Source organism: Symsagittifera roscoffensis, chromosome 2 (assembly GCF_963678635.1).
Source record: "Symsagittifera roscoffensis chromosome 2, txSymRosc1.1, whole genome shotgun sequence".
NCBI classification, from domain to species: Eukaryota; Metazoa; Xenacoelomorpha; order Acoela; family Convolutidae; genus Symsagittifera; species Symsagittifera roscoffensis.
Genome location: NC_087063.1, coordinates 82,989,890 through 83,016,857, shown reverse-complemented (window position 1 = coordinate 83,016,857; position 26,968 = coordinate 82,989,890). Strand labels below are relative to the sequence as shown.

Sequence of the window (26,968 nt, the reverse complement as noted above, 5' to 3'; positions counted from 1 at the left end):
TGAATTTGACAAAAACATGAATCTACAAACGCAGCAAAGCTTACATGAATTACGCAAAAAAAACTTTTTCAGCTACTCTAATTCTTGATAAATGCATTTTCAATATTTTTCTAATGCAATTATATTTTGTCCAAAAGACTTTTAGAATTTAACTGGATTATTCTTTTGCAGTAATTTTCCAACGTTAACCATGATTTAGCAATACTCCCGCAAAGAAAAAAAAATGGATAAAAATCAATTGTTTGCAGAAAAACTTACAGAGTAATATAAATATGGGATCAATTCATCTACAACCACTTTGAAAAGATAAACCGTTCCATACAAATTGTTTTTCTTTTCACCAAAATTAATAAATTTTAGTGCCAAAATAATCAAACTTTGCAGTCCGTAAAAGCTGTATTCAATTTGTAGATAAGCTGTATATAGTCATTATATAACTTTCATAGAACAAACCTGTAAAAAAACTGTAGATAATCTGTGTATAATCTGAAGACAATCTGTAGATAATCTGTATACGATTTTTCATTACGAGGCCAAACTGTGCAATTTGAGAATTATCAGCGCGACAGGCGAAAATCAGATTCGCGGAATCCGCAACGTTGCTACTGTTTGCGGAATCCGGAACAGTTTGTTGAATCCACAAGCAAGGAGTAACATACAGGTATAGTAAAATTGCGCTGTTGCGGAATCCGCAACTATGAGTAAAATCAGCAAATTAAGAGCCGAATCCGCAAACTGTAAGCGGACTCCGCTTTTTTGTTGAGGATTCTATTAATATATATAGTGAAGTCTTGAAATTACATTTTTCTGATTAAATCTATTTTGTGGTTATCTGCAAGACTGTGCAACAGTTCAATCTCAATTACTGTCAACGGTTTGAACTCACCAAATAAATATTGAAAGATAGAATTCTTTTTCGATTTCAAATACTGAGAAAATGAACGCCTTTCCTATCTCAAATAGTGCAAGAACGAAAACAAACTGTCAGCTTAATTGTGGATTATAATGCTAAAATATATTTTAAAAATTATTTCAATATTACCCTCCTCGTAAAGCTTTCAAGTTAGTGCGCAGCAAGATTCTTCCTCTTATTTTAGGAATCAAGAGTTTAATTTTCAGCCAGATTCTTGTTCCAATTCTATTTATAATCCAAATTTCAATTTGAAGAACGAAATGGGAAACACTTGATTTACCCAAAATATGATCCCCAAAACAGCTTGCTGGGGATTGTATCTCAAATCCTAAAGCTTTTCTATATAAACAGTGATTTATGATTTGCTACATAAAAATTCCAGCTATAGCTTTCAATTGCTCTCGCAGTTACTAGTTTTGTTTTGCATAATGATCAAAAATACGATGCACTTATATTTGCGGAATCTGCTTACATTTGCGGAAAATGCTTAAAGTTTGCGGAACCCACTAAATTTTGTTCAATCCGGACAACTAGCTATAATCGCTGGTTCCAGAATCTGCGACAAAAACTCCTACGCCAATATCTACCTCACACGTATTTTTAAACGCGAATTTCACTGAACTTTTGTAAGTGTGTTCCACTAGCAACCTGGGAAATGTTTAGAGTTTTGTATCTGGTTTCCAGTGATCTACACACTTATTGCGCGCCTATTCAAGGCAAAGTTTGGCCTGGTAAGACTTAAAATCAATTTTATCTTAAAAAATTACTTTGATGCCAATAACTGGTAAAAATCAACAGTTTGTTTGAGAAATGAGAAATCTCAGCTAGGTTATTTGCCTTCTAAAATTTACAATAGCTGCTCAAAAAACATTTAAAACTGCAGTAACAATAAACACCATAAAAAAACAAAAAATTCACTATTTTCTGTGTTGTGAGTGCTCTGAAACAAGTTTGAGACAATATTTTTCAGCTCCAGCGGTAGAATAAAATTTAGTTTGAACATTGCTTCTAAAAAACACATTTTAAAATAGGCCTAGTTTGGGCCAAATTAGTGTAACGTTGAACTCAAATCTGATTATTTTCATCATTTTCATAATTTATTGCGATAATTATTTGATAACTCGTGATAAATTATGTTTGGATGATAGTGAAACTAAATTTTTGAGACTTTCCTGTTCCTTATCTATTTAAAAAAGGATTTCGATCATACTAACAAGGATCTAGCGAGCTTTTTTGGCATACAAGAACTGATATGACCCCGCTAATGTTTTCTTTTCAATTCAGAACTGTCTCATCAACTATAAACGTATTTCAAACTCGCTGTTAAATTGATGAAAATCAATTGATTGTTAGCGATGAATTTCAAATTTTGCTTGGTATTTCAAGTATAAATGATCCAAAAACATAACTCTGGTGTAAAATTATTATATTTGATTTTAGTTGAACAATGGTATAAGTTTTGTTAATGGGTTCCATTAACAATATTTCCACCCAAAATATTTGCGGAAACCGCTCACATTTTCAGACTCTGAAACATACAGCTTTATTCGCTTGTCGCGAATTCCGCGACAAAACTAACATACCGACAATTTTTACAAAACATGTTTTTGTACGCGGAACCCTCGCAAATTTTGTAAGTGGACTCTACTCACATTTTCGAACATGTATAAAAAATTGTGTCTGGAATACAGGACCACACTGACATCAAACTGTGTGCTAATCCATTGCACACTTTGGCATCGTAATATTATATAATATGCATAAGAAATGGCATAAAAAAATTTAGATTGTTTTGAAAACGGTTATGTACATTGAAGATTGACAGTATAAAATATTTTCGAAAAAAACATTTTAGTCGATTTTTAAAAGTAAATAATCACAAACTTACAATATGAAATTACAACAATTCTAATTTTTTTTCTGATGCTATTGGATTTTTATCCGTTATTGTCACTGCGGGCTGCTCGTCCATCAGGGCAAAAAAAGCCTTGAATGTTTTGCCTGCGTTTTAAGGCTACTTGAAGAATTGTTCGCTTTAAAATCTTACAAAACAATCAAAATTAAAAAAAGAGAAACAGTTTGTTTTTCATTTTTTCTTGCATTTTATCTCCCACCCACTAATACACTAAAAAATGATGTAATCGGGGTCTCCTATTCCAATATTATGACCAAATGGCTCAGATCAGATCAGAAAGCATGAACCTGCTGCTTACGCGTGTTGTAAAAGCAAAATATATCGCACGTTATTTATACCAAGTTGGTCAAATAAACAAGTTTCAAAGCCGCAAATTTTTTTTTAAAAAAAAGAATCGAAGGTGATTTTTTTAAATTTTCAGCTCCAGTCAACAACATCTTTCAAATGATATCAGAGATTTCCTTCAGAAACGCTTTCATAAAAAGTCCAAAATTGACAGCATAAAAAAAATCCACCCAAGCATACAAATTCCGTTTTTTCTTCGAAAACCCGAACAATAAGAAAGAATGGTCTGATTTTCAATTTTGCACTCCTTTAAAATGAAAAACCCCACTCTTCAATCTGTTCAATATGTCGTAGCGAAAGCAAAATTGATCTCCTTTCTCACGGAATATTAACTAATCTTTTCTAAATTTTGGTCAGTAAAATTATCAATGGATTATTTGTCTTCAAGCATCAAGCGTATCAACCATTGAGCTATGATGACAAAATCAAAAAATATGTAACATACTTTTGACTATTGGACTTAGTAAAAAAAATTCTATCGTTTGTAAAGTTAATCATTTTGGGTGAGTTCTACTTTTGCATCCGAATGGACATTTAGCAGTAAGAAAACAAGACACATGAATTTTCTAGTTTTGCCACCTAGCAACATGAGAAAAAACAAAGCCAAGGTCTTCAAAGTTTCTGCATAGTTCAAAAAATAACTGTCTATATTTTTCTCAATTTTTGTACTTAAAGTTAACCGTGATGAAAACAATTGAACTTTTTTTTAACAGTAAAGGGAACAGTTGATCGTGTTCACAGTGATTGGTACTCCAGACTATCTATCTCTACAAGAACTGGTAAATGGAAGCTTCTTCTATTTTTAAACGGTTCTTAAGACAAAAAATTTATCACTAAGAAAACTGCTCGTATTAAAGCAAAGCCCTGAATGTTCCAACTGCCTTGTAAGGTCGTTGAACTAGTATTCACTTAGATAAAATATTCAAAAAAAAACATTAACAGATTTTTTTAAATTGCCTACACGACACGCTAACCTTCACCTCTTGAAAGAAGGTCTAACCAAGACATTATATTATAGTTCAGCTTCATATCGAATTTTTCGTTTGTTGGATTATTTTGGGGCTAGGGATATTTTTTGGAGTTGAGCTCATTTTCTCTTTTTTTTCATTTTTAATCAATTGTTTATTGATAATGCTATTCTCTAGTTTTTTTGTTTACTCAAAGATATAACAAACTTTTTGTTTTTTTTTGGTATTTTTTAAACTTACTAAGTGTTTTCAGACGAGTTTCAGCAAATTTCCGAAAACAATGAGATTGAGAAAATCAGGCTTTTGCTACACCCCAGTTTTAGGGTTGGGCGTCAAATACTCAATTTCATGTTTTTACTATAGTTTTATGTCAATTCCCATCTAGAAAAAGGTTTAGATCGTAACATTATTTTTTTATTTCAGTTTATTATCGATTTTTTGGTTATTTCGTTGATTTTGGGGCAAGGGTATTTTTGGGGTTGGGCACTTTTTGGGCTGTTTTTCTCTTATTTTCTAACTTTTAGTCAATTTCCTTGTTGAAAACTCTGTAAACTCTAGTTTTTTTGTGTTTACTCAAAAGAGTAAGAACCTTTTTGTTATTTTTGGATTTTAATAAGGGTTTTCAGACCATTTCAGCTATTTTCCAAAAAAGTAGACCCTTGTCATTTTTTGGTGTTAACCTCAAGTTCCAAAAAGTGACATCAATTATGTCACTTTTTGGTGTCACTTTTTGGCTACATAAATTTCCCTGCTCATGTCACTTTCTGCAAACCTCGTTGCCAAAAAGTGACCGGGCTAGGACCCTAACCTTTTTATCAGGACTTCCAAATGCGCATTTTCTTGGATTATTTAAACCATTATACGAAAACATTGCTCGAAATATCGTTGAAACTGTCCCTAAGTCATTTCTCATATTTCCTAAATCTTTAGGAGTTAGCTTTTTTAGTCAGCATTTCTCTTTTATCTTTGCCGTTGAATCTTTGAGTGCGTTTCTCTTTATACTTAGCCGTCTCTCTTTATTTTAGCCACAAGCATTTAATTGTTTTATCTATGATCAAAGCTACTCAGTTTTCATTGCGTTCAAGTGCTGTTAGATGCAAATTACACCAAAAAAGAACACAAATAAAAGTCGTCTCTCCCCTGTCATTGGAATTTTGATATGATTCGACCGTGCTTGCGCTATGTTTCGAGTTTGTGCTCGACCCAACCCCGTGTCTCGGCAATTGTTTCTTGATCGAGCACTTGTGGGCGGCTTTGAAAGTCGAAACAAAAAGTAAGCACCTTGTTAAGGGGGCTCATTCAAATCCCCAGTGCGGATTTTTACAACTGGCTTGGCAACAATTTGTCAGCGACAGTTCAAAGCAAATCTAGAAAATGAGAATTCTTTGGAAAATACCATAATCAGGCTTCATCGCTTAGCACAGGGCTTAGGAAATTAGACGACCAGCTATCCGAGTGTAACTAAATTGAGAAGATAGCCGAAATTAAATTTGTCAGTGTCACAGTTTTTTAATTAAATGCATTTCAAAATTTTCAAATTTCAATTTTCAGTTTGTCATTGTTACAGTTGTATACCCGGGTCGAGGTCCGCGACTAATTTTTGGACATTGTCGGTCGCAGAAAGGCTAATTCCGCCAGTAAAATCCATAGTCTCGGCAGCGTTTTAAGTCGCGCACAAACTCTGGGAGTATTGTATCTCGGTCGCGATGGTCGAAAAATTAGTCGCGGCGGCCGCAAATTTTGTCGCGGGGGTAGAAAAAACAGTCGCGGGGTCAAAAAATTAGTCGCGGCGGCCGCAAATTTTGTCGCGGGGGTAGAAAAAACAGTCGCGGGGTCAAAAAATTAGTCGCGGCGGCCGCAAATTTTGTCGCGGGTGTAGAAAAAACAGTCGCGGGGTCAAAAAATTAGTCGCGGCGGCCGCAAATTTTGTCGCGGGGGTAGAAAAAAATTAGTCGCGGCGGCCGCAAATTTTGTCGCGGGGGTAGAAAAAACAGTCGCGGGGTCAAAAAATTAGTCGCGGCGGTCTTTAAATGTCCTTTTTTGGCACTTGGAAATACACAATTTGTTCGCGACCGTCTGATCTTAAAACCACAACCTGGAACCAGGTAAAAAATGCATTTCAAAAATGAGCTATGATGAAATGAAATTCATTTGAATGGTTCATCATAGCTCAGAACTAGCCAAATTACGAAGCCAAACTGTATTTTTTTGCGAAATATAAGTAGTTTTGCAAAAAAAAAAAATCGTCAACAACAAGTCTTTTTTCATTGGTCTTTTTATAACTGGTGTAATTATAATCCGATATCACAGACAATGAGGAACCGCTCACCCCTAATCATTTTTTTAGAAATTAGAGTGAAAAAAAGATGATTTTGCTCAAGTTAGTCGGCTGTCAAAAGGATGATAGTAATAGCTGTTCAGCATTTGCCAAAGCATGATCTTTCTTATCAACAAGATTCACGAAGGTTACAAATCGCAGTGACTTCACAATCAATTTTTGACTTATTTCATGGTTTATTATAGTGCAGAAAAAATGGTTCAGCAACAACTGGAATTCACAAACAAATGCAACGATCTTCAGCTCGTTGCAAGTACGGAGTGACAAACAATTGCGTTTTTCCACTATTTGTTTCCACTATTTGTTTGTTAACAAGTGGCAACAGCAGACAGCAACAATGATACAACAACTTAATACTTATTATACTTCAACTGTATCGACTTCTCTTTCTGAAATTCTTATTATTTCTGGTTTTCTAACAACACTAATTGACGCCAAAAAGAGTGTGATTCCCCCGAAAATTCCTTACTGCCAAAGAAATGACCAGTTTGTTAGATTCCAAGGTATGTTCTGCAGTTTTTATTTTTAAAAATATTTTCACAAAAAATTTCGAAATCTTTGATGTTTTTTAGGTTGACCAAATGGATTTTCCGAGTGTTCCCAGAACACTATAAAGACCCCATTTCAACAAAAACTTATTCACCGCAGGCCAAAGTTTGAAGAAAAAAACAGGTCAAAAAAGCTGACGGGCACTTCCGTCCCTAGGGAATTTTTAGTCTAATTTAGATAAAGTAAGCAAGCATGGTCTGTAAATGGAGGATAAATTTCAATTAAATCATATATTTTTAATTACTCCAGTCAAGATAGCTTTATTGTTCCGGCTTTCCTAACGAAAGTAACAGAGATTTTGTGCTCGGGTGGGATTTTTTCTTCAGACAAATTTCGACTTTTTAACTAGCCATTTTTGCGGAATTTTTTATATCATTCAAAAAATAATATTGTCCTGAGCTTAAATTTGAAACGTGTCCTGTGTGTAATATTTTACATGTGATCATTTTTTGTAAAGTTATGGGCGTTTAAAGATGGCATTTTCGACAATTTGGGACAATTAACGCGCGATATATTTTGCGCTATTAACGCGTAAGCGGAGAAATAATCCGTCTTAGAAATTGTTCCAATTTGGTTGAAAGAAGCTTATTTGTCATAATTGATATGTTAGGAGCAAATTCTATCCTTTTGTACTTTATATGGCATGTGGGGTGATGATTTTCACAAAAAATCTCAACTTTAAAAAAAAAATTCATTTTAGTTTATGACATTCAATATTTTCATGTTCACACTGCTCCACAGACCTTAAAAAGCAGTCTTGTTGTTTTTTTTTTTTCATTTTTGGAAGAAATATAATGCTCATTATGCCAATTACACTATGGCTATCAAAAATAACTAATTTTAAGCCTTGTAATAAAATCTTTTAATCACGGTACGAACGAAAAATGAAACAATTTGAAAGCAAAAACTGTTTTTGTTAGGTTCTTTTGTGGTCTGAATTTTCTATGCTACGTGCAAAGCAACCGGCTAGCAATGTTCCGTTTGTAGTTATAATCAATTACGCATCGCGCGTGAAGTAATTAATTTTCGCTAATTTGAATTTCTTGGTCAAGCTAAATCATGACACAATAAAACTAGTAATTTTTTTTGCGTTGATTCATATTTTCATTGCGCGTGCTATAAAGATCCAGAAAACTTCTTTCTTCTTTAAAAAATTAATAATTAATTTTGAAAAAAAAAAGAATTATTAACAAATATATAATCAAAATTTTGAATTTTTGATCACTTTTCCAGAACGATTTGTCAGAACCAAAATTGACGAAAGACCAAAATTGACCAAAAAGAAAGTGATTCCCCCGAAAATCCCTTACTGCCAAAGAAATGACCAGTTTGTTAGATTCCAAGTATGTTCTGCAGTTTTTATTTTTTAAAATAATTTCACAAAAAATTTCGAAATCTTTGATGTTTTTTAGGTTGACCAAATGGATTTTCCGAGTGTTCCCAGAACACTATAAAGACCCCATTTCAACAAAAACTTATTCACCGCAGGCCAAAGTTTGAAGAAAAAAAACAAGTCAAAAAAGCTGACGGGCACTTCCGTCCCTAGGGAATTTTTAGTCTAATTTAGATAAAGTAAGCGAGCATGGTCTGTAAATGGAGGATAAATTTCAATTAAATCATATATTTTTAATTACTCCAGTCAAGATAGCTTTATTGTTCCGGCTTTCCTAACGAAAGTAACAGAGATTTTGTGGTCGGGTGGGATTTTTTCTTCAGACAAATTTCGACTTTTTAACTAGCCATTTTTGCGGAATTTTTTATATCATTCAAAAAATAATATTGTCCTGAGCTTAAATTTGAAACGTGTCCTGTGTGTAATATTTTACATGTGATCATTTTTTGTAAAGTTATGGGCGTTTAAAGATGGCATTTTCGACAATTTGGGACAATTAACGCGCGATATATTTTGCGCTATTAACGCGTAAGCGGAGAAATAATCCGTCTTAGAAATTGTTCCAATTTGGTTGAAAGAAGCTTATTTGTCATAATTGATATGTTAGGAGCAAATTCTATCCTTTTGTACTTTATATGGCATGTGGGGTGATGATTTTCACAAAAAATCTCAACTTTAAAAAAAAAATTCATTTTAGTTTATGACATTCAATATTTTCATGTTCACACTGCTCCACAGACCTTAAAAAGCAGTCTTGTTGTTTTCTTTTTCATTTTTGGAAGAAATATAATGCTCATTATGCCAATTACACTATGGCTATCAAAAATAACTAATTTTAAGCCTTGTAATAAAATCTTTTAATCACGTTACGAACGAAAAATGAAACAATTTGAAAGCAAAAACTGTTTTTGTTAGGTTCTTTTGTGGTCTGAATTTTCTATGCTACGTGCAAAGCAACCGGCTAGCAATGTTCCATTTGTAGTTATAATCAATTACGCATCGCGCGTGAAGTAATTAATTTTCGCTAATTTGAATTTCTTGGTCATGCTAAATCATGACACAATAAAACTAGTAATTTTTTTTGCGTTGATTCATATTTTCATTGCGTGTGCTATAAAGATCCAGAAAACTTCTTTCTTCTTTAAAAAATTAATAATTAATTTTGAAAAAAAAAGAAATATTAACAAATATATAATCAAAATTTTGAATTTTTGATCACTTTTCCAGAACGATTTGTCAGAACCAAAATTGACGAAATCAAAGCGGTGATTTGAATCATCTGAATACCCTTTACATACTTGGAATATATTTTCAAAAAGAACGCAAATTGTTGATTTCCGTTTTGTGATATCAGTGAGAGCTTTCTTTTTCTTGTTTTGAAATCTCGATATCTGTTTAACCTGTATTTGATTTGGGTAAAATTAATTGATAAATTGGTTAAATTTTGATAGTTTGTATTATTTAGTTGTAAGCGGCTATTGGTTTCCGCTCAGATTATGTTCCGAGTTGAATTGAGTTAAGTTTTTTTTATCAAATGACTATAGTAATCAGAAAAATCAGAAAAAACAGCTTTTTGAAAAATCAGAAAAAAAACGGAATTTTTAATTTTTCATATGTTGAAGAACAGCTAAAATAGTTCAAGTTTTGCCTTGATGCCGACACATTTTATTGCGTCTGAAAAACTTTAAAATTGTGATTTATTTCAAAAACGTTTCTCGATTTTTATCTACATCTTTCCTCCACAAACTATTCCAAATACAAAGTGATAATTTGTCCTAACAAAATTTGTGTATCAGTTAGCTGATTATGATCGAAACAAGACTTCTAGATTTTCAGAGTAAAGGCCTGAATTTTGCCACTGCACTTAAGGCCAATTGAAAAGTTTTTTCTATAAAAAGTTGACAAAAAAATTGGGAAAAAAATAGATTTTTTCTTTTTTTCTTCATTTTATCCCCCTCAAGCTCTGTAAAACACTAGGAGTGTTTTTAGCGTCTCGTATTGTGATGATAGGACTAATATGCTGGCCCCAATTCAATTTGAAACGCATTAATTTGCTTCTTAGTTGTATTATAAGTACGCAATATATCGCACTTTAAAAAGGATTAAAGGTAAATTATTTTTTTAACTTTGAGCTTAGGATAACAATATCTCTCAAATGGTTAAAAAAATCTGTCGAAAACGCTTAGTTAACCAGTTGAAAGTTGACTGAATAAAAAACCACACCAAGCATAGTTATTCCGCATTTTCTTCGAAAGTCGGAACTCTAAAATTGATTTCTGAGGCGGAACAAATATTCGTTAACGCTACGCTACGCGTTCATCGAAATTTTGTAGGTTAAGAGGTCATTACTTGTCGCATATTGGCAGCTTTGAAACATTCTACAAAGTTGACTAAACAGATATCAGGCAGAGAAACCTTTATCGGGTGCATAAAATAAGCATCAATTTTGTTAAAATGTTGTTAAGTTTTTCGTACAAATTAAAAGTTAGGTTGTCGAAATTTGTTTGACCAAAGTAAAACATACCAAGTGAACACGTTTCGTCTTTTTTTCCCAAAAATTGGGCCAAAAAATATATTGCTCAAAAAACTGAGCCAGAAAAAGTTTTAAACAAATTTTTTCTCTATTTTCCTTAAATTTGGTTAAACGCAGACAAAGAAGAATGAAAAAAGGATTTGTATTGTACATTTTTGGCTCACCTTGTCTGATCAAAATTTACGCAAATTTTATCGGCTAACTTTGAACAGATCTATCAAAACGAGCCTCTTATGTACAAGCCCATACCAAGTTTAAAAATGCTGTGTATGAAAAGTTTCAACATTACAGTTTATTGTCTGTTAGGAAAAAGGATGATTTAAAAAAATTTGGCTCACTTTTGGTTGAAACTGCGCGCTTTTTCGTTGAAAGCGTGCCTTTTTGGTGGAAAAAAAGTTAAGTTAAGCTTACGTAGATTCAGAGTCAATAAAACCATAGAGAACTGAAGTATTCCACCAAAATATGATCCGGTAATTTAACTGTAATTAAAGTGTATGAAGCGTTTTCATCAACCAAAAAAGCCATTGCTATGTTGAATTTTTTGTATAACAAGTTTGAAGAAAATGGATAATTTTTCTATTAAATTTCCATCCTTTTTTTTCACTGATTTTGTCTGGATGTATAGCGAATATATGACAAAAAACTTTGCATAAGAAAAACTAAAAAAAAAGTTGATTCCAGATTTGGGAAATTCTGGACTATTGCACAAAATGGATAATTTCATGTGCGCCGCCCACTTTGCTATTTCGATCAACAGAACGCTTGTTGACTACCGCCCTGGTTTCAATGCTGTCCACATGCGAGACAAAAACAACAGACCTGTAAAACAGTCCAATGCGAACCCTGACTGGCCTTTTAGTTTTGTGCATGGCTCGACTTGGTCCCATATTGCTGATGTCAGTCAAATGGTATACACGCTCAAATTCGCCAACGTAAGTTACAAATGGCTCAATAATTAGAAACATCGTTGTGGTGTATATTTTAAAACTCATTTCGACAAACTGGTATTTTATACTTTTTTTTACAAAAAAACATCAGATTAAGACACTTTAGTGAAAGTTTTAGTTGACTGGAATGCTAAAAATAATTGATATTTGAAATACATTTGCAATTTAGGTTTAGTCAGATCTTTTCATCACATCATGCGTATAAAAAAACTCTAAATTGATTAAAAAACATGAAACAATTTTCAGGTTTTTTTTTCTGGTCGAACATTTTGTGCAACTTGCAAAGCAAGCGGCTATCATGTTTTTAAAAATGATTTTGTTGTAAGTTTTAATAAAAGTTAATGAAAAACTTTCATTTTTTGAAAGTTTACTTTCAAAAAACATATAAATTACACCGAGCGAAATCTACGACGCGTTATTTGTTCCAAATTGGCTAAATGGCATTTATCAAGTTTGATAAATTTGCGGGGAAAAAATACTCTTTACGATAAGAGAAACCTACTACGCTTAGACAGGCTGAACTGCTTTTCATAGATCCTCTACGAATCGGAGAAACTATAATTGTACTGGCTGCCACTCGGTACCGTTTAATTTAACATAGTTTTCTCGAGATCGTCCAAGTCCTGGGTTTTATAACCCAACCTAGGGTAGATTGGCACTCACGTTGCATGCAACGTCCACTTATTGGGTTGTCTATTCAAAAACAAATCAAAACAAGACTGCTCGTATTAGGGTGAAGCCCTGAAAGTTCCGACTGCTTTTAAGGTCTATGGAGCATTAATAAGATGAAAATTTTCAAAGTAATAAAAAAAAATTGAGATTTTATGTAAAAACATCCCCCCACACGTCATATTAAGTACAAATTGATAGATTTTGCGCCTATTAACAAATCAATTATGGCATATAAGCTTCCTTGAACCAATTTGGAACGATTTCTAAGACGGATTAAATCTCGCTTACGCGTTAATAGCGCGAAATTTATCGCGCGTTAATTGTCCCAATTTGGCCAAATTGGCAAGTTTTTCGTACAAATTAAAAGTTAGGTTGTCGAAATTTGTTTGACCAAAGTCAGCCATACCAAGTAAACACGTTTCGTCTTTTTTCCCAAAAATTGGGTCACAAAAAAAACATTGCTCAAAAAACTGAGCCAGAAAAAGTTTTAAACAAATTTTTTCTCTATTTTCCTTAAATTTGGTTAAACGCAGACAAAGAAGAATGAAAAAAAGATTTGTATTGTACATTTTTGGCTCACCTTGTCTGATCAAAATTTACGCAAATTTTATCGGCTAATTTTGAACAGATCTATCAAAACGAGCCTCTTATGTACAAGCCCATACCAAGTTAAAAAATTATATGTATGAAAAGTTTCAACATCACAGTTTATTGTCTATTAGGAAAAAGGATGTTTTAAAAAAATTTGGCTCACCTTTGGTTGAAACTGCGCGCTTTTTCGTTGAAAGCGTGCCTTTTTGGTGGAAAATAAATTAAGTTAAACTGAAAATGATTCAGAGTCAATAAAACCATAAAGAACTGAAGTATTCCACCAAAATATGATCCGGTAATTAAAGTGTAATTAAAGTGTATGAAGCGTTTCCATCAACCAAAAAAGCCATTGCTATGTTGAATTTTTTGTATAACAAGTTTGAAGAAAATGGATAATTTTTCTATTAAATTTCCATCCTTTTTTTTCACTGATTTTGTCTGGATGTATAGCGAATATATGACAAAAAACTTTGCATATGAAAAACTAAAAAAAAAGTTGATTCCAGATTTGGGAAATTCGGGACTACTGCACAAAATGGACGATTTCATGGGCGCCGCCCACTTTGCTGTTTCGATCAACAGAACGCTTGTTGACTACCGCCCTGGTTTCAATGCTGTCCACATGCGAGACAAAAACAACAGACCTGTAAAACAGTCCAATGCGAACCCTGACTGGCCTTTTAGTTTTGTGCACGGCTGGACTTGGTCCCATATTGCTGATGTCAGTCAAATGGTATACACGCTCAAATTCGCCAACGTAAGTTACAAATGGCTCAATAATTAGAAACATCGCCGTAGTGTATATTTCAAAACTCATTTCGACAAACTGGTATTTTATACTTTTTTAACGAAAAAACATCAGATTAAGACACTTTAGTGAAAGTTTTAGTTGACTGGAATGCTAAAAATGATTGATATTTGAAATACATTTGCAATTTATGTTTAGTCAGATCTTTTCATCACACCATGCACATAAGAAAACTCTAATTTGATTAAAAAACATGAAACAATTTTCAGGTTTTTTTTTTCTGGTCGAACATTTTGTGCAACTTGCAAAGCAAGCGGCTATCATGGTTTTAAATATGATTTTGTTAAAAATTTGAATAAAAATCAATGAAATAGTTTCATTTTTTTGAAAGTTTACTTTCAAAAACCATTTAAATTACACCGAGCGAAACCTACCACGCGTTATTTGTTCCAAATTGGCTTGTTGGCATTTATCAAGTTTGATAAGTTTGCGGGAAAAAAATCACAATTTATGTATTTGTTCTAGTTAAGATAAAAAAGAAGACACCATTAAATTAAAATTCAAATCTACTGATTTTTTAAAGACTTCTTGATTGGTGAAAACTGTTTACCATAGGAGAAACTTACGACGCTTAGGCAGGCTGAACAGCTTTTCATAGATCCTCTACGAATCGGAGAAACTATAATTGTACTGGCTGCCACTCGGTACCGTTTAATTTAACATAGTTTTCTCGAGATCGTCCAAGTCCTGGGTTTTATAACCCAACCCAGGGTAGATTGGCACTCACGTTGCATGCAACGTCCACTTATTGGGTTGTCTATTCATAAATAAATCAAAACTAGTTGCTTTGCAAAATAGTAAATTTCGAATCCAATTTTATCTCATTTTAATAGATTTTATCTGCAATGTTATAAAGACTGATAACAAAAACTCAAAAAAATAATCAACATCAAGGAAACTCTAGTACGGGTGAGCACAAATGTTCGGTCAGAACAATTAATGAGACATTTGGACTAATTTTTTTTTCAAGATTATCTCAATAATTTTTTTTCTTGATTACTTATATATATATATATATATATATATATATATATATATATATATATATATATATATATTTTCCAGATTAAATTTACAGTTTTTGTTCCAGATGATCTCTAAGAAATGCAGGCTCAGAATGGTGGACGCAGAATACATATACAGAAATAAGGCAAGTGGAAGCGTCCTTAGTATTGAATACGGCAAATACGACAAGAAAACTTCAAAGTCAACGATGCACAGAATACATTATGCTGATCCCAATCATTTCAGAAAAAAGGCAACCAATTTGATGAAAGTGATCTACAATTTCCAGCGCAAACCTTTTTCGAAGTTCATTCAGACCGTTGGACATTTTATCAAGGCGAAATGTCTGAAAGACGCTCACGTGATTTCAACATCGCAAAAGAGGAGACCGAACTCAATTGATCGTTTTATTGTGATTCACTTGAGGGGTACAGACAGACCATGTGCTTTGGAACAGCTAAGACCCGAAGCCCTGATGTTTAAAATAACACGTCTCGGAATTAAAAGAGAGAGTGACGTAATCTATTTAATGAGCGACTTAAATGATACAAGTCGTCACATTCAAGCGATTCAACATTTCTTCGGCGATTACTATTTATTCCAAGCAAAGGATATGGACGTTTTCGATCACGAAGTGTTTGCTGAAAAGGCCCCGTTTTTAATCTATGCGATAGAAAATTATCTGCAGCAGATCGCAGATGGGGTGATAATTACATATAAAGGCCATAATTTGAGGAGGCATGATCACATCATGGGCCATTTGTCTCACGAAAAATGCTAGCTAAAAGAAACACGAGAAAACTTTTGAGGCCACAAAATATACACTTTTGTCAGATTGTGAGTGTTTTTCTTAAAATTTTCAAAACCATCAATTTAACCTAGCTTTTGTCGTACTTCCAGAAAAGCCAAATGTTTCGGTTCAAAAGTTTTGGATAATGTGATGTTGTGAATTATGCTAGGGACCGACATCTACTGGTAAAAACCAGCCACTGTCAACCATCAATGAAAATGGGTGAAAATGGGTTCGAGTGAACTCAAAAAATGATATGGACAAAGTAAAGTAACAAGTTCTTTTCTTCGTGTTGTTAGACAATTATGACCAACTCGACAAATTTTAGTGGAGCGGTGTTGAAGTGGTTACGTCTCCGCCTCTCAATCGAAAGGTCGGATGTTCGAGACCCACCATGATCCGTGCTCGGTGCTTGAGAGTAAGGCAACATTACCCAGCCCAGAAAACTAACCAAAAAATTGCATGTAGTTCCTAACCAGGGGCACAACAACGGCTCTCTGTCAAGAGCTGAACAGCTCGTATGTTGGTCCTTTCCCTTGTGGATAAATGGTCTTAATTTAAATTTTATTAAAGTGCGGCGGAACAAACAATCCTTTTGATTTGTCTGATTTGAATAACGAGACAAACAATCCTTTTGATTTGTTTTATTCCAATAATGAGACAAACTAATGGAAACGCAGATGTTGTGAAATGCGAAAAAGCAATCAAAAGGGAATTTGAATACCGACAAAAAATTGGACAGTTTATGCTATGATTTGTTGGAAACAGTGATAACTTGTAGTCTATCTCCACCATGGAAAAATAGCAAACCTTAAACGCTCCAGAAAAGAAATGTTTAGGAAACTGACGTAAACAGTCAAAATTAATTCAGCAAAGTTCAGTTTTTGTTCCCACTTTCGATACGAAAGTAACGGAATAATTGTGCTCGGGGTGGGTTTTTTTTTCTTCAGACAAATTTCGACTTTTTAACCAGCCATTTTTGACATAATTTTTTTTAATCATTCGAAAGGTATTGTTGTACTGAGCTCAAATTTGAAAAGATATTTCACCTGTGATCATTTTTCGTAAAGTTACGGGGGTTTATAGATTGCCATTTTGGCCAATTTGGGACAATTAACGCGCGATATATTTCGCGCTATTAACGCGTAAGCGGAGAGTTAATCCGTCTTAGAAATCAGTCCAAATTGTTTGAAAGAAGCTTCTTTGCCATAATTGATTTATTACAATGAGCGAAATCTATCCTTTTGTACTTTATATGGCGTGTGGGGGGATGATTTTCATAAAAAATTTCAAATTTTCGAAGAAAAAAAATTTTCATTTTGTTTTATTTCATTGAATTTTTTAATGTTATTACTGCTCCATAAACCTTAAAAGGCAGTCGGAACATTCAGGGCTTCACCCTGATACGAGCAGTCTTGTTAAGCTTTTTAGTTTTGATTCAACTATGACAGACCTTTTGAGGGTAAAGAGTTTGAGGATGAACAAAGGTTTGCGAAAATGTATATGTCCTCCTTCTAAGTATACAATTACGTAGATGCCCACGTGATCTTTTCAAACTTGAAGGAGTCAAAACTCTGGCCCTGGTAACTCTATGTGGAACCTGGCTTACATAATCATATTGGGCATTGATGGCTATCAGACTAATATTACTAAAAAGTAGTGTTTATAAGAAAGGAGACAATGAAGCTTGTTGTTCCGACGTTCGATATGGAAGTAACGGAATATTTGTGCTCGGGGTGGCTTTTTTTTTTCTTCAGATCAATTTCGACTTTATAACTAGCCATTTTTGACGGAATTTTTTTACATCATTCAAAAGGTATTGTTGTACTGAGCTTAAATTTGGAAAGATATTTCACCTGTGATCATTTTTCGTAAAGTCATGAGGGTTTAAAGATTGCCATTTTGACCAGTTTGGGACAATTAACGCGCGATAGAATTCGCGCTATTAACGCATAAGCGGAGATTTAATCCGTCTTATAAATCGTTCCAAATTGGTTGAACGAAGCTTATTTGCCACAATTGATTTGTTACAAGGAACAAAATCTCTCTTTTTGTACTTTATAAGGCGTGTGGGGGGATGACTTTCATAAAAAATTTCAAATTAAAAAAAAAATTCATTTTGTTTTATTTCATTTAATTTTTTTATGTTTTTACTGCTGCTTCATAAACCTTAAAAGGCAGTCGGAACATTCAGGGCTTCGCCCTGATACGAGCAGCCTTGTTGTATTTTATATGGCGTGTGGGGAGATGATTTTCATAAAAATATTCAAATTTTAGAAAAATTTTTTTTTTTATTTTGTTTCATTTAATTTTTTTGTATGTTATTACTGCTGCTCCATAAACCTTAAAAGGCACGGAACATTCAGAGCATCGCCCTGATACGAGCAGTCTTCTTTTGTTACAAATCGGTCAACGGTTCTTTAAAATTTTCTGCTAATGATACGGATAACTTTTGATTACATTAGGCAATCGAGATTTTGACGACCAACGGGAAATCAAAGCAAGTTTTTGCTGAACCTGGATTTACTCAATGAAACACATCACATTAAAGGACAAAATTTGTTTTGTGGGGATCCTAAAATTGATCTATGAGGAAATACAACCTTTTTAGCAGATTATTAAAAAATACTGACATCATTCGGTTTCAAAGTGTTAAATGAGAAACCTACTCGAGAATTTGGTCTTGCTCGAATCATGCAAGTTCAAAAGCTTTCCACAATATTTTCACACTGAAATGTACAATTAGTGATCATTACGCACAGTTAATTAACATCAATCTAGATAGACAACCTGAAAAGAAAAATTGGATCTATTTAACAATCTCTCACCCCCCTTCAAGTAAGGGCGGAGATTGCGAAGTAGATTACTTGCAGCAAAATTTACGACCAATCAGAATGCAGGTCGATATTCTTTAGAAGATACAAAAGGGGGAGGTTGTTAAATAGATCCGAAAAGCTTAAGGAAATATCGGAACTTTAACAGTTTGATCGAAGAAACTACAGCATGCTACCTTCTTTTTAAACTTGAGCATTGCTTAGCCAAATCTTTTGTTGGCCAAATTTTTTGGTTTGATAAGGCTCTTTCTCTTTGTAGCTGCAAAATTGCCAAAATACGGCTATTATACAAAACAGGAATACAGACAGACCAATATAGTTTTCGTTCTGCACGTTTGTTAAGTATTTTCAGAATAATTTTTGAACAAAATTATTCATCTTCGAATGATGAAATTTATATCTCAATGTAAACTCTTAAAGCCCGAACAGTTGAAGTGTTCTCGCGAAGCTACTCGCGTGCACAAGCAAAAACATCTGCGTTTGAAATAGCGCATCATTGTATTGAATAAAAAAAAGCTGGTTTTACCAATTTTTTTGATCTTGAGAAGGCTTATGACAAATGATCATCCAAATTTACAACTCACGCTAAACCCATATGGGAACAACCTATTCTATGCAACAATCTTATCTAAGCGCATTGGAACAGTTTGAAAGTTTTTGGGTACGTTCAAACGATCTTTCGGTACACAACGGACACCCGAGTTTCTAGACATTTACATGATTTTTTGTCTAACTTTGCACGTATGGTATCGTACCGTTTACAAAAATGTTTTGTGCTTGTAATCCATAAAACGGAAATTGATTGTGAAAAAAAACCCATTTTATCGAGTTGAACATTAGAAAAAAAATTCACGATAAATCGCGGAACAGTCACTCGACAAGTTTCAAGAGTGTACTCTCTGAATTTGTCAATTAATTTTTGATGGAGCTCGTTCACTTGGTCTATTTAAGGGTAGATATTCAGATGCGCCATAAAAGACTCAAAAAAGAGGTGAAAATTGGCATCCATTACGACGTCAAACTGCATTTTGTGAATTGTTAGTGGATTCCGCAACAATGGCGCACGCTCGTTTTGTTCTTCTTTTCTTTTTCAATTTCTGTGATCATTCCGACAAATTTTTAACATGTTTCACGCCTTGTCTCTGGAATCAAGGATTATACAGACACAAAGTAACGAGGATTATATCTGGGACTCTATGCAACAAATTCATACGTTTTCACGTATGTTTGAAAACCAAGCATAAATTTCTAATTTTTCAGAGCGAAACTTAAGCAACCGTAAATTTTATTTACCATAGGTACTGATGCAGTTCGCAGGCAGGACCAGACAAATGCTGTTCCTGGTGGAACCACTTTTCTACTAAAACATTGAACAAAAAGAATTCATTGTTTGTTATTTTAAAAAATTTGATAATACCTATGCAACTCTTGAGAAAAAATGAAGTTTTCTGCAGGGTTGAAAATTTATGTAACCGAATGCGTACTGAGAACATTATTCGGCTTGACTTTCATTTTCTCTGGTCAGACAAAAAAATTCAAATCTGTGCTTGATTAACCCACTTTTTCTAAAACAAAAACAATCAACAAATGGGTTCCAATGTTTATATTTCACCTGTGATTATTTTTCGTAAAGTTACGGGGGTTTAAAGATTGCCATTTTGGCCAATTTGGGACAATTAACGCGCGATACATATTCCGCGCTATTAACGCATAAGCGGAGAGTTAATCAGTCTTATAAATCGTTCCAAATTGGTTGAAAGAAGCTTATTTGCCATAACTGATTTGTAACAAGGAGCTAAATCTATCTTTTTGTACTTTAAATGGCGTGTGGAGAGATGATTTTCATAAAAAATTTCAAATTTTAGAAATTTTTTTTTTTTATTACAATTAATTTTTTAATGTTATTACTGCACCATAAAACCTTGAAAGGCAGTTGGAAGATTCAGGGCTTCGCCCTGATACGAGCAGTCTTGTTGAGATAAGAAATCGATAGCACCAGAGCGAATCTTAGACAAATACTGAAAAAATCTATCTTATTTAGTGCATTTTGATGTCATTACTTGGCCTGACTTTTGTTTTCTGTATTCAGGCAAGAACAAGTATTTTATGGTCTTGATTAACCCATTTTTCTGCAAAACATTGAAACTTACTGAGGAACTTAAAGTTAATCGTGTTTTTTGCAAGATTTGCTTTTTTCTAAATATTGAGCATACTTTGTTTTCCTTTGAGTGAAAAAAAACTTAATGTGACATTCAAAAAATCTATTAATGTACTTTAAAAAGGATTATGTTTTACTACGGCGATCAATGACACTTACAATTTTTTTAAAAAACTTCGCTATCTGGGTTATCATTTTCATTATTAGCAGCTTTAATGAAAACCGTTTTTTCCACTAAATGACAACAAACTCATTCTTTCACATTTTTTAAGATTTCAGAAATGCTATGCCAAAATACAAGGCAGTGATGATTACACATTTTTAATTGGGGTTCAAATCATGTTTGTTATATCATAGCGCAACACACTTTCACTGTGACTTTTTCAAAGAAAAACTTTGCATTGAAATAAGCTGCTTGCGTAACGATTCCTACAAGAAACATAGCCATCAGAAAGAGAGGATGTATTGCTAAAATTAGGATAACACAAACTGAAGGCTTCCCTAGTTTTTAAAAAATATTCTTTCTTTAAACTTCTAAACAGCATCATTTTAGATGTGCTTCAGTTGTATTCAATCACATAGTGAGAATATTTGTAGAAAAACCTTCTTCTCTACGTTTTATTCAAACTGAGTAGCAAGGAAAAAAAACCGTTTATGATCAAAAGTGAAAAAACTTCTGAAACTTTTGCTAAAACTCCAGAGTTACGTGGTCGGATATTTGGTCTATCTATGGTTTCTATTATGGGTTATAAACACTAGCTTGTTTAATTAAGTCACATTTTAATTTAAAGCTAAAGCAATGTGCTTTTTCTACGAAATACAAAATAAACCGATCAAGTAAATCTTGAGAATCTAAAATATTAAGCAAAGCTGGTTGAATCAAAAACTGGTTGTTGCTAGATTTGGTTATGGAGTGACCAGGAGTGTATCAGATCTAGGAGTGTTTCAAAAGCTGAAAAGATTGAGTACATGTAGAAAAACTTTTAACGTAGTCGGTCACAAATTTCGAAAGTTGTCCCTGTTTATTTGTTTTATTAAACTTATCAAAAAATCCTAGCCACTCAGGGTATTGTGCACTCGTCAGTTTTTAAAGGGGTTAACTTTAAGCACTTAACAAAAAAAATCGGTTTTTTTCTTAGGTTTTCTGTAATGTGGCCTTTTCTGTGTTTTTGTATCAGGAAAAGTTCAAAATAATAATGATTTTCAAGAACCAGATATGCCTACAAATGTTTTAATAGCAAAACTTCATAAAAACACAATATTTAACACTTCTGAGAGGAAGTCATAAAATTTGTCAGGCTATCTAAAGCTTGCACTTGCTTAGGTATTGTTATGGTTATTGCAGAGCGGAAGAGTTCTTCAATTTCATGCGTTAAAAAAAACCGATCGTATATCAGGACAAAGCCTTGAATGCTCCGATTGCCCGTTCATCGATTTCGAATAAATTTTGGGAAAATAAATTGAAAAAATGTAAACTTTGAACAAAATCAAATATCAAATAATAAAATTGTCAAACTTCCAAAATTTCGCAAAAAATATTGGGAGGTAAGCCCGGGTTGACTAAAAAGTCTAATCAAACGATTTTTAAAATATGGAAAAAGGCTAATCATAAACTTTGCATGCATTTCCATAAGTATAGAAAGTTGCATGAAAAATCTATGATATATGATTTTTCATATATGGAAGTTGTATGACTTTCCAATAAACCAAAAAAATAGATTTTTTTCTTTAATTTTGTTTCTGATCGAACACAAGTGACAAAAACTATGGTTTAATCAAAACTAGAGTCGCCAAATGTTTGATCGCCTTTCATTTACAATGTATTGGAAACTACCTGATTTCTGTAGGAGTTTCATTACAAAAATCATATACTGAAAGGATCAAACTTGTAAGTTTGGCAAAAAATCTCAACGATATTTAATTTTAAAATTTGAATTTTTAAATTGTCTGACCTTGTTCAAGGCATACATAAAAATTCCATACATAGGAAACAAGAGTTTTCACCTTTCCGAAAAAGTTATCGAGAGAAACGGATTCATATCCAATTTTTTGAACAAACTACTTTACGCACAAAAAAAAAAATTGCATGCAAATTTTTTTTAATGTTTGTTTGAGAACAAAATTCGATTTGCGGTTGAAAAAAAATTGGGGCAGCTTTTGTTTTAGTACAATATACCAGTTTGTATGACTAGTATTTTTTCATAGAGATAGTTTATGGAATTGTATGATCAGCATTTTTGGTCTATGGAGGTGAACCCGGAAACTATTTTTTTGTACAATTGATTTAAGAGAGTCGATATTTCCATTAGGGTACAAAAATTTTTGTTAAAAACTTTTATTCCGATCACCGAAAATTACTTGAAAAACTACGCAGGCGTAATTATTCCGTTTTCTTCGAGAATCAGAATAAAAATTAAGTCGTATATGACAAATCAGCTAGACTCAATTCAATTTGCAACGTTTTTGTGGTGCGGGATAATTATCAACGCGTAAATATTTCGCGTTTAAATTTCAGCACTTAATTATATACCCAATTTCACCACAAAGTGTTAATCAGAATACGATCAATTTTACGTACGTTGCTTTAGGTGCTGACTGAATTTTGTGATTGGTAGTGACTGAAATATCATCGTAACTTTTCAAAAATCCGATTATACTCTCAGATATCCAATCGCATTTATACCTTAATTTTAGATTCGTGATTTGTGTTTTCTGATCTTTCTTAATTTTTTTTCAAGTAAGGGTTCTTATGTTAACTGTGTCAAAATTTCATGTCTAATGGCGTTTTTGTCGGATTTAACCAAGTTCAAATGATTTGTTTTTTCTTTTTTTTTAGTTCAATTTTTTGAGTAATTTTAGGAACGCTGCGAATGGCCAAAAAATATGACAATTGGAAAAAAATCTGAATAAAAATGCAGAATTTTCGACAATGTGCAATCAATAAGGCTGATGTAAAGTATCCAGAAAAGAGCAAATAACCTTAATTTTTTTTAATTTTGTCAAAATGAGACTGCGAGCGATGACCAAAAAAATTTCTCTAAAAAATTTGGAGTCGAAACTTTTTTCATATAGAATTGTTCTAATTTCATTTGTTAAACTTGTGTTCCCTTCTGATTTGCTTTCTAAATATGACAAAAAACTAATTTTTGAGCAAGGTCCTATAGATTAGAGACACATGAATTTACTTTTTATATCAAAAATTGTAGGATTGTTTAAACTAATTGTCGCCAGGTAAATTCTGTCGCATCTAAGATTTCTTCTCCTAAGAAGAGTATGCTTTTGCTCTTTCACAACAATGCATGAATGAAAAATGAAATATTAGAACGCATGAATGAAAAAAGAAACCAATTGCATAGTTTCGCGCAATTCTCCGGCTCTTTCACAATTTTCCGGGCTCTTTCTTAATTTTCAGGCATTTTTCCCTCAGGAAGAGCAAAAACATACTCTTCAATAGTTAGAACATAGTTGAAGATGGCCTCAGGAAAAAGAGCCGCCATCGGGCACTTCGTGCATCAGGCCGGGCTCTTTTTCCCTTCGATCTTTCAACTATGTTCTAACTAGTACAAAGACGTTCGAATGACCTCGCTAGAATTAAAAGCGAGAAAAAGCAAGGCCGTGACTTTTGAATTTTGTGGTTATCAAAAAACAGTACAAAAAAGTCAAAAGATTGATCGAAACAAAGTTCATAAGCTTTTCAGACGCTGATTTAAAATTTATAAGTTATAGTTTTCATTTTGCGAATTGTATGACCTTGGTTTCAGCTTTTTTATACCCAATTTGGCCAAAAGTGGTCATCATAATACGATCAGTTTACGTAGATTGCTTTAGGTGCTGACTGAATTTTGTGACTAGTAGTAACTGAAATAGCACAATAACTTTTCAGAAATCCGATTAAATTCTCAGATATCCAATCGCATTTATACATTAATTTTAGATTCGTGAGTTGTGTGTTCTGATCCGTCTTAATTCTTCCAGTTATGTATGAAACGAAATGTTGTCAATGAGCGCTATCTACTCGAACCCGATCTACGTCAGAACAAGTTTACAATCTAAGTGACAACTTGACATACTGACAATGAAAAAGTTCAAGTTTACATGATAAGTGACAATTTTACAAACTAACAATGAAAAATTAGCACAAAATGTAATGAATCATCGCATCAAAACGAACGGCCAAGTTCTGTTTGAGACGCATCCAGTGTATGAGAATTTGAAGAGAAGAGAAGTTGGATCAAATTTAGATGAAAAAAGTTTTGAGGAGAGTACACTAGTTGCAAAGAAAGAGATTGAATTTAGTTACAGGAGAGACTATAAAAAAAGCAAGACGAAAACAAAAAAACTAGACAGACAGAGAAAGGGAGAGACGACAACTTTAATTCCAGACAAATCCAACAGCCTAAACAATGTTTTGAGTTTATTGAACACGAGATCTACGTGATGGGGAGTCGTAAGAGTTTTAAACAACGTGGTGAGATTGTACAAAAGGGGCGATAAATTTCCAAAAACGGACAAGAACGTTGCAAATGAAGTTCTAGGGGATGCGTGCCAAAAACATCGATGAAAAGTCCGTAGGACTAATACGATAAAAAGCTTCATAGAAGGTGGCGAAGAGCCAGTGGCAGTCAAGGACAATCGGGAGGCTACACAACAATATCTCTGAAGCAGAAGGCGCGCGGATCGGGAGCGAGGAGTGCATATACTGGAAGACAATTGTAGTGGATGTAGATCTATTGTATAATTTCGTTAGGTTCACAGTCTTCACTGATAGCAAAATAATTAAGGTCACCATAAGTTCTCGAAAATTTTATACGGATGTAAAGTTGCCTCGGAGGGACATCGCGATAGTGCGATTGGGTCTACAGTTCGAAGAAATTAAGTTCTATTTTATTCTCACTTAAGTGATAATTGCTAACTGCCTCACTGGGTCATTTAGCGGCAAGGGCCTTTTAGGAATCCTAGAGGATAGGACATTGAGATAAATTGATCCAAACGTCAAATAATCCGATCAAAGCAGTCAGCATGTATGCGCCCGTGGCATAATTGGATAATGAACTCGACGAGACGTATGACTATGGGGTGTTGTCACCAAATAAACTAGAACAATGGTTATCTGACCAATCGGAGACAGACGCTGTAAAAGGACGAACAGAGGGGAAAAAACAAGGAAGAATAAATGGCAAGGAGGAACTCATGGCATACATATGTGAAAACTGATTGTTAAATTCAATTCAATCCGAAAAAGAAATGGTAACATTTATGAGACAAATTAAAACTAGAAAATATTCATTTGCGCTACCTTGCTTTGGTCTCATATGTCCTAAGGGGGGCGTTCAACAGTGCCTTAAAAGGTGCGAAAACTTCAAAATAATTTACACGCATTTTCTAAAGAGCGGGAAATTACTGGCGCTAATTATCAAAGAAAATCTTTCCAATTTTGGCGCCAATATGTCTGCAACTGCAAATTAAACAATTATTTTGGCGCCAAAACGTCTGAATTGCAAAATTTCTTACTCAAAATTCAAAATTTTTACTTAAGGTTGTAAACGATCGCTGTTTAATTTTTGATTGCCGCACTTAATATGTTGAAATTTGTTCAAATATTCGGCACTGTTGAACAAAGTTTTCATTTCCGGCACTCTTGTACAAAGTTTTCATTTTCGGCACTGTTGTACAAAGTTTTCATTTTCGGCACTGTTGTACAAAGTTTTCATTTTCGGCACTGTTGTACAAAGTTTTCATTTTCGGCACTCTTGTACAAAGTTTTCATTTTCGGCACTGTTGTACAAAGTTTTCATTTTCGGCACTGTTGTACGAAGTTTTCATTTTCGGCACTGTTGTACAAAGTTTTCATTTTCGGCACTCTTGTACAAAGTTTTCATTTTCTTCACTGTTGTACAAATTTTTCATTTTCGGCACTGTTGTACAAAGTTTTCATTTTCGGCACTCTTGTACAGAGTTTTCATTTTCGGCACTGTTGTACGAAGTTTTCATTTTAGGCACTGTTGTACAAATTTTTCATTTTCGGAACTCTGGTACAAAGTTTTCATTTTCGGCACTGCTGTACAAAGTTTTCATTTTCGGCACTGTTGTACAAAGTTTTCATTTTCGGCACTGTTGTACAAAGTTTTCTTTTCCAGCACTCTTGTACAAAGTTTTCATTTTCTTCCCTGTTGTACAAAGTTTTCATTTTCGGCACTGTTGTACAAAGT

The 26,968-nt window shown here is 33.5% G+C and overlaps 2 protein-coding genes across 2 annotated transcripts in view; one reads left to right on the top strand and one right to left on the bottom strand.

Moving 5' to 3' along the window:
- The window catches only part of LOC134840025 (motile sperm domain-containing protein 1-like), a 484,177-nt gene that overhangs the window by 367,180 nt on the left and 90,029 nt on the right, over nt 1–26,968 (bottom strand). The gene's annotated exons all lie outside the window — the stretch shown is intronic.
- On the top strand, nt 6,506–15,809 carry LOC134840201 (uncharacterized). The gene is made up of 3 exons (XM_063855925.1): nt 6,506–6,982; nt 13,671–13,921; nt 15,063–15,809. The coding sequence occupies exons 1-3, from the start codon at nt 6,817–6,819 to the stop codon at nt 15,756–15,758; spliced, it is 1,113 nt and encodes a 370-aa protein (XP_063711995.1). The 5' UTR covers nt 6,506–6,816; the 3' UTR covers nt 15,759–15,809.

Excerpts from the sequence above, each read along its gene's own strand:
- LOC134840201 (XM_063855925.1), top strand. The coding sequence starts at position 6,817 with ATGATACAACAACTTAATACTTATTATACTTCAACTGTATCGACTTCT. Across the intron at positions 6,983-13,670 it reads CCAGTTTGTTAGATTCCAAG|ATTTGGGAAATTCGGGACTA; the intron begins GTATGTTCTGCA and ends AGTTGATTCCAG. Across the intron at positions 13,922-15,062 it reads ACACGCTCAAATTCGCCAAC|ATGATCTCTAAGAAATGCAG; the intron begins GTAAGTTACAAA and ends TTTTTGTTCCAG.